The sequence below is a fragment of the Capra hircus genome, chromosome 17 (genome assembly GCF_001704415.2).
Source record: "Capra hircus breed San Clemente chromosome 17, ASM170441v1, whole genome shotgun sequence".
NCBI classification, from domain to species: Eukaryota; Metazoa; Chordata; class Mammalia; order Artiodactyla; family Bovidae; genus Capra; species Capra hircus.
The window spans coordinates 18,422,575-18,437,482 of record NC_030824.1 but is presented as its reverse complement, the minus strand read 5'-3'; the positions used below and the strand labels follow the sequence as shown (position 1 = coordinate 18,437,482).

The 14,908-nt window shown below is 45.3% G+C and overlaps 1 protein-coding gene across 1 annotated transcript; it reads left to right on the top strand.

The window, feature by feature from the left end:
* HCAR1 (hydroxycarboxylic acid receptor 1) lies at positions 1,520-4,201 on the top strand. Its single transcript, XM_018061329.1, has 2 exons — positions 1,520-3,350; positions 3,459-4,201. Exon 1 carries the CDS (start codon positions 1,886-1,888, stop codon positions 2,891-2,893), a length of 1,008 nt encoding a protein of 335 aa, XP_017916818.1. The 5' UTR covers positions 1,520-1,885; the 3' UTR covers positions 2,894-3,350; positions 3,459-4,201.

Here is a 14,908-nt window from a genome sequence, read left to right as displayed (position 1 = left end):
CTCTTTGCAACCCCATGGACTGTAGCCTTCCAGGCTCCTTTGTCCATAGGATCCTCCAGGCAGGAATATTGGAGTGGCTTGCCATTTTCTCCTCCAGGGAATCTTCCTGACCCAGGGATCGAACCTGCGTCTCCTGTATTAAGAAGCAGATTCTTTACCATTGCGCCACCTGGGAAAGACAGAACTGACAAACCTAGAGCAGAGGTAACAAACTCAAAATCCCACAGAGACCAGGCCTGTCGATGAGTGAAGCTGACCAGGTAAGTGGAGACGGAGGCAAAATGGAGCATTCTTACTGTGTCTTAAGAGTGAAGCTATTCTCACATCCAGAAGATTGTCATCAGGTGGGATGCTTGGCCCAGTGTGGCCAGATCTTCCAGTTTCCTAGAAAAGCTGGAAATCCAGGTGTGTGTGTGTGTGTTTGTGTGTGTGTGTGTGTGTGTGTTTGGCCATATCTTATGGCATGTGGGATTTTAGTTCACTGACCAGGGATCAAACCTGGGCCCCTTGCAGTGGAATTTGGAGTCTTAACCACTAGACCACCCAGGAGGTCCCCACATGTATCCTTTCCATACACTCTCTCCGCTCACCCTTCCCTAAACTGAAAGCTGAAAGGTGGACAGATGATCTCTAAAGCCAAAGGGCAGGAAAGTTTACGAAACCACCTGCCAAAGCAGGAGACCCAGATTCAACCCCTGGGTTGGGAAGATCCCCTAGAGGAGGGCATGGCAACTTACTCCAGTATTCTTGCCTGGAGAAATCCCACAGACGGAGGAGACTGGTGGGCTACAGTACATGGGGTTGCAACAGTTGGACGTGACTGAAGCACATACAGGTCTTGGGAGCAGACTGATTTTACCCATGACCGTTTCGGAGATAAACTCCTTGACCAACTGCCACCACCCATGGGCTGAACACATAATTAAAATGGAAAACATACAGACCGTGGCACTCCACTCTTTTGAGCAGGTGGATTTGAGAAACTCAGAGCCAAATCCTCTTTTGCTGACAGCAGAGGGAGAACCCGGCTCCCAGAGAGGCTGTTTCATGAAGAGGGACATGAGAAGTGGCTGCAGATTCATTTCACGGCCTCAGTGGTGGAGCACCTGGTCACTGGGTCCAAGGAAGGATGCCCAGGGTAGGAGGTGCCAGTGAAGGAGGGGAAGGGCGACTCACTTCAGAGAATTTTTCAAACAGCCAAACAAGTGCTATTTTAGGGAATTTTTTTCCCCTCCATAGATCCTTCTGATTTTGAAGTGCTGTATTTTTGGGTCTGGGCTCAGGAAGTGGCCCTGAGGAGCGGCAGAGCTAAGCCTCCCCTCTCTGGCACCGCCTGGGAGAGCCCCCACGGGATGAGGGTGAGGTTGGGGCAGTCAGGCAAAGGTTAGGGAGGAGAGACCCAGAACAGCTCCAGGAAATGTTTGTGTTTCTCCACTGGGGAGGGAGGAAAAACAAGCTTTTTTTTTTTTTTTTTCGTGCCTTCTGTGTAGCTTCACTTAATCCTCCAGCTTGGAGAGACTCTGAAGAGAAAGAGAGAGGCTGGAAAGAAAATTTCATTCTGGGGCAGGTCCCAACAACTCCTCTCCGGCATGAATTTCCTCAGACCAGCCAGCTGCTTCCCAGAAATGACAACTTGGTAAAGTCACCTGTGTTTCCAGGCCCTGGGGTGCTACAGGCTTCAGCTCTTGGGCCAGGAGGTGGGGGGTGGGGGTTGGAGATGGACCGCTTGTGATCCAGCCTCCACTGCAGAGTTGCATTTCCTGGCTGAAGTTTCTGTTCTCCGGGCAGTGCCTGCATCCATGCGCACGTGCGGTACCTGCCTCCCACGGTGAGGAAGTTGGAAACGGCACGGCCCGGCACACGGAGCACTGGTCCTCTGTCCACCATGGCCAACAGGTCGTGCTGCCTCATCCAGGGGTACCACATGCCCGAGGTGATGCCGTCGCTGCTAATCCTCGCCTTTGTGCTCGGCATCCTGGGCAACGGCGTCGCCCTCTGTGGTTTCTGCTTTCACATGAAGACCTGGAAGCCAAGCACTATTTACCTGTTCAACTTGGCCATAGCCGACTTCCTTCTGATGATCTGCCTGCCCTTTCGGACAGACTACTACCTCAGACAGAGGAAATGGGCATTTGAGGATATTCCTTGTCGGATGGCACTCTTCATGCTGGCCATGAACAGGGCCGGGAGCATTGTCTTCCTCACAGTGGTGGCTGTGGACCGGTATTTTAAAGTGGTCCACCCCCACCATATGGTGAACACCATCTCCAACTGGACTGCGGTTGGCATCGTCTGTGCCCTTTGGACCCTGGTCATCTTGGGGACTCTGTATCTTCTGATGGAGAACCATCTGTGTGTGCAAGAGAAAGTCATAGCTTGTGAGAGCTTCATCATGGTGTCAGCCAACGGCTGGCATGATGTCATGTTCCAGCTGGAGTTCTTTCTGCCCCTTGGCATCATCTTGTTCTGCTCCTTCAAGATCATTTGGAGCCTCAAGCAGAGGCAGCGTCTGGCCAGGCAGAGTCGGATGAAGAAGCCTATTCGTTTCATCATGATGGTGGCGGTGGTGTTTATTGCCTGCTACCTGCCCAGCGCATTGGCCAGACTCTATTTCCTCTGGACGGTGCCCTCCAGCGCCTGCAATCCATCTGTCCATATGGCCCTCCACGTCACCCTCAGCTTCACCTACATAAACAGTATGCTGGACCCCCTGGTATATTATTTTTCAAGTCCCTCATTCCCCAAATTCTACACCAAGCTCAAAATCTGCAATTTGAGACCTAGGTATCCGGGATGCTTCAAGAGGCCAGAGGGGATGCCCACTTCCAACCTATGTTGCAAGAGTTGCGTCAGTGTGGCAAATAGCTTCCAAAGCCAGTCTGAGGTGCAGTGAGATCTCCAAATGTGACAGATGGCACCAGGACAGACAGACAGACAAAATCAAGGAGGATGGATTGGTGACTTAGAAATACTCCATGCTGAGGGGTGGGGAGCCTTAAAAATGCCGTTCTTTCTTAGCTGTACACTCCTCACTCTGTTGGATACGAAATTCGGATCACTATGCCTTTTTGGAAGGTTCCACTTGAGAAGTGAGTCAGTTGCATTTATATAATTTGATTCTAATGACAGAGGCATGTGTGTGTGTGTGTGTGTGTGTGTGTGTGTGTGTGTGTGTGTGTGTGTGTGTGCTGGGAAGAGTTGGCCCCTGAGAAATTTTAAACTGCTCAGGTGATATGTACTGATGTTTAAATCTGTCATTCTGTCATGTTCTCTCCCTGGGGGAGTCAGCGAATTTAATGACCCATCCTCTGACCTTAAATCCTCACTTTTCTTGGAAAATAGAAACTGGGGTAAGTCAATATTTTTATTTCAGGCAGAGGGAGGCTCTTTAGAGTGGGATGTCTTGACCCTGAAGATTTTCATCTTCTCAGGGTCCCTCTACTTTTCTGACTTCTCAGGAGCCCAAGAAGAATGACAGCAAAAACAACATGCTGCCAGCTTTTCGGAGCTCCACGTTTTTCTGCAAGTATTTGCATTTCAAAGAAGGTACCGAAGGATATGTTTTCCTGTCCTGATTTTTCCAGTGGAAGCTGAGCACTTGAAAAAGCCCTATTAGCCTTTGGATAGTGCTGAGTCCAGCGAAATTGCTTTGGCTGCTTGTAATGTGACTATGAGTTTAAATTATTCAATCATTAGTTTTCTGTGTGTTTACTGAATTAATATTCTGTGCCAGGTACTTTGCTAGTGTCCCTTTGACCCGGAGGGTCCTTAGTCAACTTGTGTGTTTTGGGGGAGGGGGCAAACAGAGAAGTTAATGACCTTCACCCTTATGATAACTATAGCTTCTAGACCTGTTCTCTACAAACACCACCGTTTTCCTTTTATTGTAGGATTCTATACAAACACCAAAGGGTGGGAAAGGCAGTAGGCCTTGCATACATGAATTTCCAAATATGCCCATGGGGTCCTCAGAATGAGATGATTGTATGAACTGACATGCTGCTTCTGCCCTGGATTAGGGGGAGAGATGCCAAGCCGGAATCAGCCGAAATTTGTGTTCTCAAGTCATAAAGCAGTGAAAGCATTCTTGGCTCCTCTCTTCACACGCTTTCAAATTCCCAGGGAATTCTCTCCACTTAAAACCTTTGCATGCATGCTAAGTCGCTTCAGTCATGTCCAACTCTTTATGACCCTATGGACTGTAGCTCGCCTGGCTTCTCTGTCCATGGGGATTCTCCAGGTAAGAATACTGGAGTGGGCTACCGTGCCCTCCTCCAGGAGACCTTCCTGACCCAGGGATCGCACCTGTACCTCCTGTGGCTTGTGCATTGCAGGCAGATTCTTTGCCGTTGGGGAAGCCCATTAAGACCCTTAATCTGCAACTAATACCAATGTTGCATTCTTTGGCCTCAAAACACCCATCTAGGCTGTCCCTGGCCTTCCCAGGTGGCGCAGAGGTAAAGGATCTGCCTGCAATGCAAGAGACCCAGATTCTGTCCTTGGGTCATGAAGACCTTAGACAAAGGAAATGGCAACCCACTCCAGTATTGTTGCTTGGGAAATCCCATGGACAGAAGCCTGGTGGGCTATGGTCCATGGGGTCACAAAGAGTTGGACACGACTAAGTATGCACATATATATATATATTGTTCCTATTAACTCATTTTTAAAGGGCACTGCACAGCCCAGGGAGAAGGCAATGGCACCCCACTCCAGTGTTCTTGCCTGGAGAATCCGAGGGATGGCGGAGCCTGGTGGGCTGCCGTCTATGGGGTCGCACAGAGTCGGACACGACTGAAGTGACTTAGCAGCAGCAGCAGCAGCAGCAGCACAGCCCAGAGATGGAAAACATGGGTTGTACAAACTAAATCAAATCTAAGTTACTAGATGTGTGATCTGGGAGCAGATTTTATTTAACCACGTTTAGCTTTAACTTCCTCATCTGTCAAACAGGGGTAGCAATAACATTGACATCAGAAGGTCTTTGGGGGACTCCGTTGGTGGCTTAGTGGTACTGGTAAAGAATCTGCCTGCCAATGCAGGGCACACAGGTTCGATCCCTGATCTGGGAAGATCCTACATGCCGTGGAGCAACTAAGCCTGCACACCGCAACTACTGAGCCCAGGCGCTGCAACTACTGAGGCCTGTGTGCCTGGAGCCTGTGCTTCACAACAAGAGAAGCCACTGCAATGAGAAGCCTGTGCACCACAAGGAAGAGTAGCCTCTGCTCGCTGCAACTAGACAAACCCTGCGCAAAGCAACGAAGACCCAGCACGGACAAATAAAAAACGATTAAAAAGGAAACAAGAAGGTTGTTGGGTGAATTCACTGAATATAAGATCCTGAAGCACAGGTACTTTGTTTACTCTTAAATCCTTAGAGTCTAGAAGTGTGAATGCACACAGTAGGTGCTCAGTAAATTGAATGAATGAGTAAGTGTATGTAAAGCATTAGATGCCTTGCCTGGCAGTAATGCTCAATGTTCTGATGTATTATGTTAACACATTTTACACATAAAGAAACTGAGGCACAGAAGCAATTTCCCCTGGCGTTCACAGCCCTTAAGTAGCTCTTCTGCTGTCACTATGTTAGTTCCCCTGCTTCCAGGGGAAAAGTGAAAGCAAGGATTCTTACCAGCTTCAAAGAACTCTAGACAGAAATCTGTGAAAAACCCGCACTTCTGCTTTAAACTCTATTCTTAGTTCACTCTTTCCTGGGCTGCCCCCTTGTTGCTCCATCTTAATAAAAACAGATTCCAAAAGAAAGCCTGTATCCTGTGTGTCATCCTATGTCAAAAGAGTCATGAGAATTTACCCTTCAAGAGAAAAAAAGTCCAGAAAATCCAGGAGCTCATGGTAGGCTGAAAGTGTTAGTTGCTCAGTTGTGTTTGTCCAACTCTTTCAGACCCCATGGACTGTAGACCACCAGGCTTCTCTGTCCGTGAGATTTTCCAGGCAAGAATACAGGAGTGGATAGCCCTTCCCTTCTCCAGGGGATCTTTCTGACCCAGGGATAGAACCTGGGTCTCCTGCATTGCAGGCAGATTCTTTCCCATCTGAGCCACCAGGGAAGCCCCGGTAGGCTGAGGTTCTCATTAAAAAAACAGCAAGAACAAACCAAAAGAAAGATCCAGACCCCAGCCACAGTCTTGATTCTGATTTTGCCTCTTTCAAATTCATAGAATGTGGTGAAACATAAATGTTACCAAGAAGCCTTCAGAAATTGTAAGGAAGTGATGTATAGCTTTGTTGATGAAACTTCATTTAAACTACCTGGAATAGGGAGCTGTCATTGATGTAGAAGAAAATGTTGTCTCCTCTGACTCAGGGTCTTTCAGAAAAAGTGATGTAAAAGTGAGAAGGGATAGTAGACCATTATTATTCACAAATTCTATGGAAAAAAATAAGAGGTACCTCTTATTGGTGCTGAATGTGAAAATAGATTCTGGACTACTCTCAGAATGGGTTTCCTTACCCTTTCCTACAACTGACATGGTTAAGATGGTGTCTGAGGTCACCAGAGTGCAGGGGCTGCTTGGGTGGGATTAGAACTCTGAGGTGGGAGGTGGACACGTTGTGATGCACACGCTCAGCTTGCTGCCTTCTGGGCCTTCTAATTCACAGTTTTCCAATATGACGCAAGACCCCACCATCTCAGTGAGTCCATAAATGGCTTCAGGCTTAGCTATCCCATTTGAAAGACCAGTGCAAAGAGAAAATGCAAGGGCCCTCATTCAAAAAGCATAAAGCATTTCAAGATAGTGACAGCAGGGCATAAACTAAACACAGAACCCTTCTGAACTCATCCATGAAGCTGGAGCCCTACATTTTCAAAACTAATTAATTGATTGATTGATTTTTGGCAGTGTACTGGCTTAGTTGGCACACAGGCTTAGTAGATATGGGTGGGATCTTCCCGGACTGGGGATCAAATCCATGTCCTCTGCATTGGAGGTGGATTTTTAACCACTGGACCACCAGGGAAGTCTGCTGCTGCTGCTAAGTCGCTTCAGACGTGTACGACACCATAGATGGCAGCCCACCAGGCTCCTCTGTCCCTGGGGTTCTCCAGGCAAGAATACTGGAGTGGGTTTCCATTTCCTTCTCCAAGGGAAGTCTGGGGCCCTACATTTTATATAGACAGAGTTTGTGATGGAGCAGCATAAACAGATGGGCTTAGAGATGGGTTTACTCTGTATTCAGCTTCCAGTGATGATATGGTTTCATTCATTCATTCCCTCTTTCAAGGAACATTCATTAGGTACCAGCTCTGTACCAGGCACAGTGAAAACCCAAGCGAAAAACATAACCCTCACTCCGTGGGTTCCAATGTAGAAACCAAGGAAAAAGTAAAGTTACCGTTCAGGGTAACTGCAGTGAAAGTGGGAAATTTGGGGTTCTACAGGAGAAGCCAGGGGCCCTTAAGCCTGGTGGAGGGAACTGCAGGAAGGTCAATGGGACTGGAATGGAAAGCCGAGGCTGGGCCACAACAACCTGGTAAGAGGGGAAGCTGTGAGATCCACCTGGGTGAGGAGGGTCTGCTCACAATCTGTCCTGACAGAAGATTCATGAATAGACTTGCAGATCCCTTTCCTTTTAGACAAGAATTCAATGTATTTCATTACAGAAGCATGTTACGTTTTCATTCAGAAATCAAGGAACACACAGATATGTAAAGAAGTAAAGATCTTCCTTTCTTTCCTCTTAATCTGATTTCTAGAGGTCGTGACTTTTAACGTTTGGATACATACACACCTGCACAAAGGTAATGAATCTTTCATTGTTAAAGCAAGATAGAAAGATAGAGTCTTGCAAGCTATTTTAGGGACCGTTTCCTACATCAGTGCGTGCATGCTCAGTCGTGCCTGACTCTGTGACCCTATGGACTGGAGCCTGCCAGGTTCCTCTGTCCATGGGATTTCCCAGGCAAGAATAATGGAGTGGGTTGCCATGCCCTTCTCGAGGGGATCGTCCCAACCTAGGGTGCCATGCCCTCCTCCAGGGAATCTTCCTGACTCAGGGATGGAACCCAGGTTTCCTGCATCTTCTGCACTGGCAGGCAGGTTCTTTACCACTGAGCCCCCTGGGAAGCCCTTCCTAAGTCAGAATAGAGATCAATCTCCTTTTTGAAATGATATCTTATTGTGTAAATGAGCCACATGTAGTTTATTCAACTAACAGACATTTATTTCTAGTTTTCCTCTATTGTCAGGATGCTATGGTGAACACACTGAATGATTTATCTTTGGGTTGTGTCAAAGACTTTGGAAGATAGATTTTTAGACATGGAATTGCAGTCAAAGGCACACTGGGTGAGGTCGAGTGCACAGTGGCTGAGAGGAGAACCCTTGGAGTTACATCTCGTGCGTTCCAATCCTATCTCCTTTTTTTACTAGCTGTGTGACCTTGAGAAAATTACTGAACTTCTCACTGCTTTATTTTCCTTGTCTGTGAAAGAATAGTACCTATGCATACTACCTATCTCTTAAACTGTTCTGAGCACTAAATTAGTTTAACTGTATAAAGCCCCTGCAATAGTAACCAACATTCAGTTCAGTTCAGTTTCTCAGTCTTGTCTGACTCTTTGCAACCCCATGGACTGCAGCATTCCAGGCCTCCCTGTCCATCACCAGGTCCTGGAGCTTGCTCAAGCTCATGTCCATTGAGTTGGTGATACCATCCAATCATCTCATCCTCTGTTGTCCCCTTCTCCTCCCTCCCTCAATCTTTCCCAATATCAGGGTCTTTTCAAATGAGTCAGTTCTTGGCATCAGGTGGCCAAAGTATTGGAGTTTCAGCTTCAGCATCACTCCTTCCAATGAATATTGAGGACTGATTTCCTTTAGGATGGACTGGTTGGATCTCCTTGCAGTCCAAGGGACTCTCAAGAGTCTTCTCCAACACCACAGTTCAAAAGCATCAATTCTTCAGTGTTCAGCTTTCTTTATAGTCCAACTCTCACATCCATACATGATTACTGGAAAAACCATAGCTTCAGCTAGATGGTCCTTTGTCAGCAAAGTAATGTCTCTGCTTTTTAATATGATTTTTAATATGCTGTCTAGGTTGGTCATAACTTTCCTTCCAAGGAGCAAGCATCTTTTAATTTCATGGCTGCAGTCACCATCTGCAGTGATTTTGGAGCCCCCCAAAATGAAGTCTGTCACTGTTTCCACTGTTTCTCCATCTATTTCCCATGAAGTGATGGGGCCAGATGCCATGATCTTCGTTTTCTGAATGTTGAGCTTGAAGCCAACTTTTACTCTCCTCTTTCACTTTCATCAAGAGGCTCTTTAGTTCTTCTTCACTTTCTGCCATAAGGGTGGTGTCATCTGCGTATCTGAGGTTACTGATATTTCTCCTGGAAATCTTGATTCCAGCTTGTGCTTCATCCAGCCTGGCATTTAGCATAATGTACTCTGCATATAAGTTAAATTAGCAGGGTGACAGTATACAGCCTTGACGTTCTTTCCTGATTTGGAAGCAGTCTGTTGTTCCATGTCCAGTTTTAACTGTTGCTTCCTGACCTGCATATGGATTTCTCAAAAGGCAGGTCAGGTGGTCTGGTATTCCCATCTCTTTCAGAATTTCCCACAGTTTCTTGTGATCCACACAGTCAAAGGCTTTGGCATAGTCAAGAAACCAGAAGTAGATGTTTTTTTGGAACTCTCATTTTTTCGATGATCCCACAGATGTTGGCAATTTGATCTCTGGTTCCTCTGCCTTTTCTAAAACCAGCTTGAACATCTGGGAATTTACAGTTCACGTACTGTTGAAGCCTGGCTTGGAGAATTTTGAGCATTTTTTGACTAGCGTGTGAGATGAGTGTTATCGTGTGGTAGTATGAGAATTCTTTGGCATTGCCTTTCTTTGGGATTAGAATGAAAACTGACCTTTTCTAATCCTGTGGCCACTGCTGAGTTTTCCCAATTTGCTGGCATCTTGAGTGCAGCACTTTCACAGCATCATCTTTTCCGATTTGAAATAGTTCAGCTAGAATTCCATCACCTCCACTAGCTTTGTTCGTAGTGATGCTTCCTAAGGCCCACTTGACATTCCAGGATGTCTGGCTCTAGGTGAGTGATCACATCATTGTGATTATCTGGGTCATGAAGATCTTTTTTGTACAGTTCTTCTGTGTGTTCTTGCCATCTCTTCTTAAAATATCTTCTGCTTCTGTTAGGTGCAATGGCACCCCACTCCAGTACTCTTGCCTGGAAAATCCCATGGACAGAGGAGCCTGGTGGGCTGCAGTCCATGGGGTCATTAAGAGTCGGACACAACTGAGCAACTTCACTCTCACTTTCACTTTCTGTGTATTCTTGCTACCTCTTCTTAATATATCTTCTGCTTCTGTTAGGTCCACACCATTTCTGTCCTTTATTGAGCCCATCTTTGCATGAAATGTTGCCTTGGTATCTCTAATTTTCTTGAAGAGATCTCTAGTCTTTCCCATTCTATTGTTTACCTCTATTTCTTTGCACTGATCACTGAGGAAGGCTTTCTTATCTCTCCTTGCCATTCTTTGGAACTCTGCATTCAGATGGGTATATCTTTCCTTTTCTCCTTTGCATTTTGCTTCTCTTCTTTTCTCAGCTATTTGTAAGGCCTCCTCGGACAACCATTTTGCCTTTGCATTTCTTTTTCTTGGGGATGGTCTTGATTCCTGTCTCCCATATAATATCACGAACCTCTGTCCATAGCTCCTCAGGCACTCTATCAGATCTAATCCCTTGAATCTATTTGTCACTTCCACTGTATAATCGTAAGGGATTTGATTTAAGTCATACCTGAATGCTCTAGCAGTTTTCCCTACTTTCTTCAATTTAAGTCTGAATTTGGCAATAAGGAGTCCATGACCTCAGCCACAGTCAGCTCCTGGTCTCGTTTTTGTTGACCTTATAGAGCTTCTCCATCTTTGGCTGCAAAGAATATAATCAATCTGATTTTGGTGTCGACCATCTGGTGATGTCCATGTGTAGAGTCTTCTCTTGTGTTGTTGGAAGAGGGTGTTTGCTATGACCAGTGTGTTCTCTTGGCAAAACTCTATTGGTCTTTGCCCTGCTTCATTCTGTATTCCAAGGCCAAATTGGCCTGTTACCCCAGGTGTTTCTTGACTTCCTACTTTTGCATTCCAGTCCCCTATAATGAAAAGGGCATCTTTTTTGGGGTGTTAGTTCTAGAAGATCTTATAGATGTCTTCATAGAACCATTCAACTTCAGCTTCTTCAGCATTACTGGTTGGGGCATAGACTTGGGTTACTGTGATATTGAATGGTTTGCCTTGGAAACGAACAGAGATCATTCTGTTGTTTTTGAGAATGCATCCAAGTACTGCATTTTAGACTCTTTTGTTGACTATGATGGCTACTCCATTTCTTATAAGGGATTCTTGCCCTCAGTAGTAGATATAATGGTCATCTGAGTTAAATTCACCCATTCCAGTCCATTTTAGTTCACTGATTCCTAGAATGCTGATGTTCACTCTTGCCATCTCCTGTTTGACCACTTTCAATTTACCTCGATTCATGGACCTAACATTCCAGGTTCCTATGCAATATTGCTCTTTCCAGCATCGAACTTTACTTCTATCACCAGTCACATCCACAACTGGGTGTTGTTTTTTTTCTTTGCCTCTGTCTCTTCATTTTTTCTGGAGTTATTTCTTCACTGATCTCCAGTAGCATATTGGGCGCCTACCAACCTGGGGAGTTCATCTCTCCGTGTTCTATCTTTTTGGCTTTTCATACTGTTCACGGGGTTCTCAAGGCAAAAATACTAAAGTGGTTTGCCATTCCCTTCTCCAGTGGACCACGTTTTGTCAGAACTCTCCACCATGACCCGTCAGCCTTGGGTGGCCCTACACGGCATGGCTCATAGTTTCATTGAGATAGACAAGGCTGTGGTCCACACTGGTGATCACATTGGTTGGTTTTCTGTGATTGTGGTTTTCAGTCTGTCTGCCCTCTGATGGAGAAGGATAGAGGCTTATGGAAGCTTCCTGATGGGAGAGACTGACTGAGGGGGAAACTGGGTCTTGTTCTGAAGGGCAGGGCCATGCTCAGTAACTCTTTAATCCAATTTTCTGTTGATGGGTGGAGTGACCAACATGGCGTAGCTCTATTTCTTTTTTTAAATTACTATTATTATTTTACTTTCTGACCATGCTCTACAGTAGTGCCCTGACCAGGGATCAATTCCACGCCCCCTGCGTTAGAAATGTGAAGTCCTAACCGCTGGATCACCAGAGAAGTCCCTGGAGTAGCTCTACTTCTATTCATCCTATTATTATATTGTATTAGCTCTTATTAAAACCTTGATAGATACCACCAAATTACTTAACAAAAAGGCTGAACCAACTTAGACTCCCCTGATAGTGTATGAAAAAGCCTTCTTCCACACTCTCGCCAATGGGCCCTTGTTTGGTTTGTTTAACAAGCATTTTGTTTTTCTTCTTTTTTGTAAAAACCAAACAAAAACTTTCACTTCTTTAAAGTGATAAAGTCTGGCTTATCAGTTTTGTTTGTGTGTGTGTTTGATGTTGTACGTGGAAAGGCTCTGCCTAAGCCACAGTCATGTTGAATTACCCTTAGGATTTCTTATAAGAGTTTTATATCTTATGTTGAGGTTTATAATCCATTTTGAGCTCATTTCTGTGTCCAGTTCAAGGAAAGGACCCAACTTCATTCATTTGTCTATTTAGTCATCCAGTAGAAATGGCAACCCATTCCAGTGTTCTTGCCTGGAGAATCCCAGGGATGGCGGAGCCTGGTGGGCTGCCATCTATGGGGTTGCACAGAGTCGGACATGACTGAAGTGACTTAGCAGCAGCAGCAGCAGCAGCAGCACTTATTGAACAGATGATTTTTTTCTCCCATGGATTTGTCTTAGCACCCTTGTTGAAAATCAGCCGACCATATGACTTCCTTGGTGGTCCAGTGGCTATTGCAGAGGGCCTGGATTCAATTCCTGGTCAGGGGACTAGATCCCACATGCAGCAACCAAGAGTTCAGGCATCACAACTAAAGTTTCCACATGCCACAGTGAAGATCGAAAATTCCAAGCACCACAACTAAGGTTCAGCACAGCCAAATAAATAAATAGATACTAAAAAAAAAAAAAAAAAGATGAAGAAAATCATCTGACCATAAATGCAAGAGTTTATTTTTGAACTCTCAGTAATCTTGCTCTATTGATCTATACATCTATTCTTATGCCAGAATCACAGTCTTGATTATTATAGATTTGCAGTTAAGTTTTTAATTGCAAAATGTGAGTCCTCCAACTTTGTTCTTCTTTTTCAAGATTATTTGGTTATTCTGGTTTTCCCTTAGACTTTTTACGTTAAATTTAACACTGTGTTTCAAAACTCTGAAATACCCTTCTCCTTTCTTTTAATGTCTCTGCTAGTCAGTATTGCCAGCTTCCTCTGCCCACTAACTTTCGATTTCTCCGACTTTATCCTCTTCATGGGAGGTCCAAATGTCTCTCCTTTCCCAAATGTCCCAACTCAATGTCATTTATTACCTACAGAGTCCAGGTCCCCCCAGATAGCACCAGTGAACTGTGCTTCCTGAACCCCCACCCTTATGTGGCCCCTCCCTATGAAATATGGGCTGACTCGGTGACTTGCCTTGGCCAGTAGAATATGGTGCAGGTGATGTCCTGGGATTTCCGAGCCATGGCATTAAGAAGGTCTGCATCTCTGTGCTCCCAATGCCAGGGGCCCAGGTTCGATCCCTGGTCAGGGAACTAGATCCCACATACCACAGTTAAGTGTTGGCATACTGTAACTAAAACCTGGTGCTGTGGAAGGAAGGGAAGAAAGAAGGGAGACAGAGAGAAAGAAAGAGACTCTGCTTGTGTGCTTTGGGAAATATCGAGTAGCCTTGTAAGAAGTCCAGCATACTTGGTGGAAAGAATATGTGAAGAGGCTGTGCACAGATGCCATAGAGAGACACAGACCATATGAAGAGAAAGAGATGCCCAGGCATCCCAAGTGGCATGAGTGAGCCTCCCTGCCACCTAAGAGACCCCAAACAAGGACTGACTAGCTAAGCTCAGTCAAGCCATGATAATACAATGGTGACTCTTTTTCTTTTTTTTTTTTAACAGTGACTGTTTTAAGCCACTAAATTTTGTGGTGGTTTTTGAAGTAGCAATAGATCACTGAAGCAGAAACCTCGCTACGTTCAACGACAAACAGTGAGAGTGCCGAATTCTAACCACTAGACCACCAGGGACAGATGAATAAACAACAAAGCCCTACTGCACAGTGCAGGGAAATATACCCAATATCTTGTGATAAATCAGAATGGAAAAGAATATGAAGAATATATATATGTATATATACATAAGTATAGCTGAGTCATTTTGCTATACAGCAGAAATTAAATACAACCTTGGGCTTCCCTCGTAGCTCAGTTGGTAAAGAGCCTGCATGCCAATGCAGGAGACCCAGGTTCGATCTCTGGGTCAGGAAAATCCTCTGGAGACGGAAACGGCAACCTGCTCCGGTACTCTTGCCTGGAGAATCTCGTGGACAGAGAGGTTGCAAAGGGTCGGACACGACTGAGCGACTAAACCGCCACCACCAAACACAACATTGTAAATAAACTATACTTCAACAAAAATTAAAAAAAAAAAAAAGACAAACCATGAATTAACCTCTCTAAGCCTCAGGTTTCTGATCTGTGATCCTAACAGGGCAACTCCTCATGGGTTTCTGAGAAGATTAAATGAGATCATGTATGTACAGCTCTTAGCCACAGGCCTGGCACAAAGCAAGCAGTTGGTAAATGAAAGCTATTGTTATTTTTAATTTTAAAAAGTAGTTCCATCCTGCTCTGGGGCACATTCCAGTTGTGATAAGAGAACTAAGAAGGGAGATTTGAGTTAATGGTGAAGT

What these genes read in the sequence shown, in the direction of transcription:
- HCAR1 (XM_018061329.1), top strand. Translation starts at nt 1,886, where the DNA reads ATGGCCAACAGGTCGTGCTGCCTCATCCAGGGGTACCACATGCCCGAG.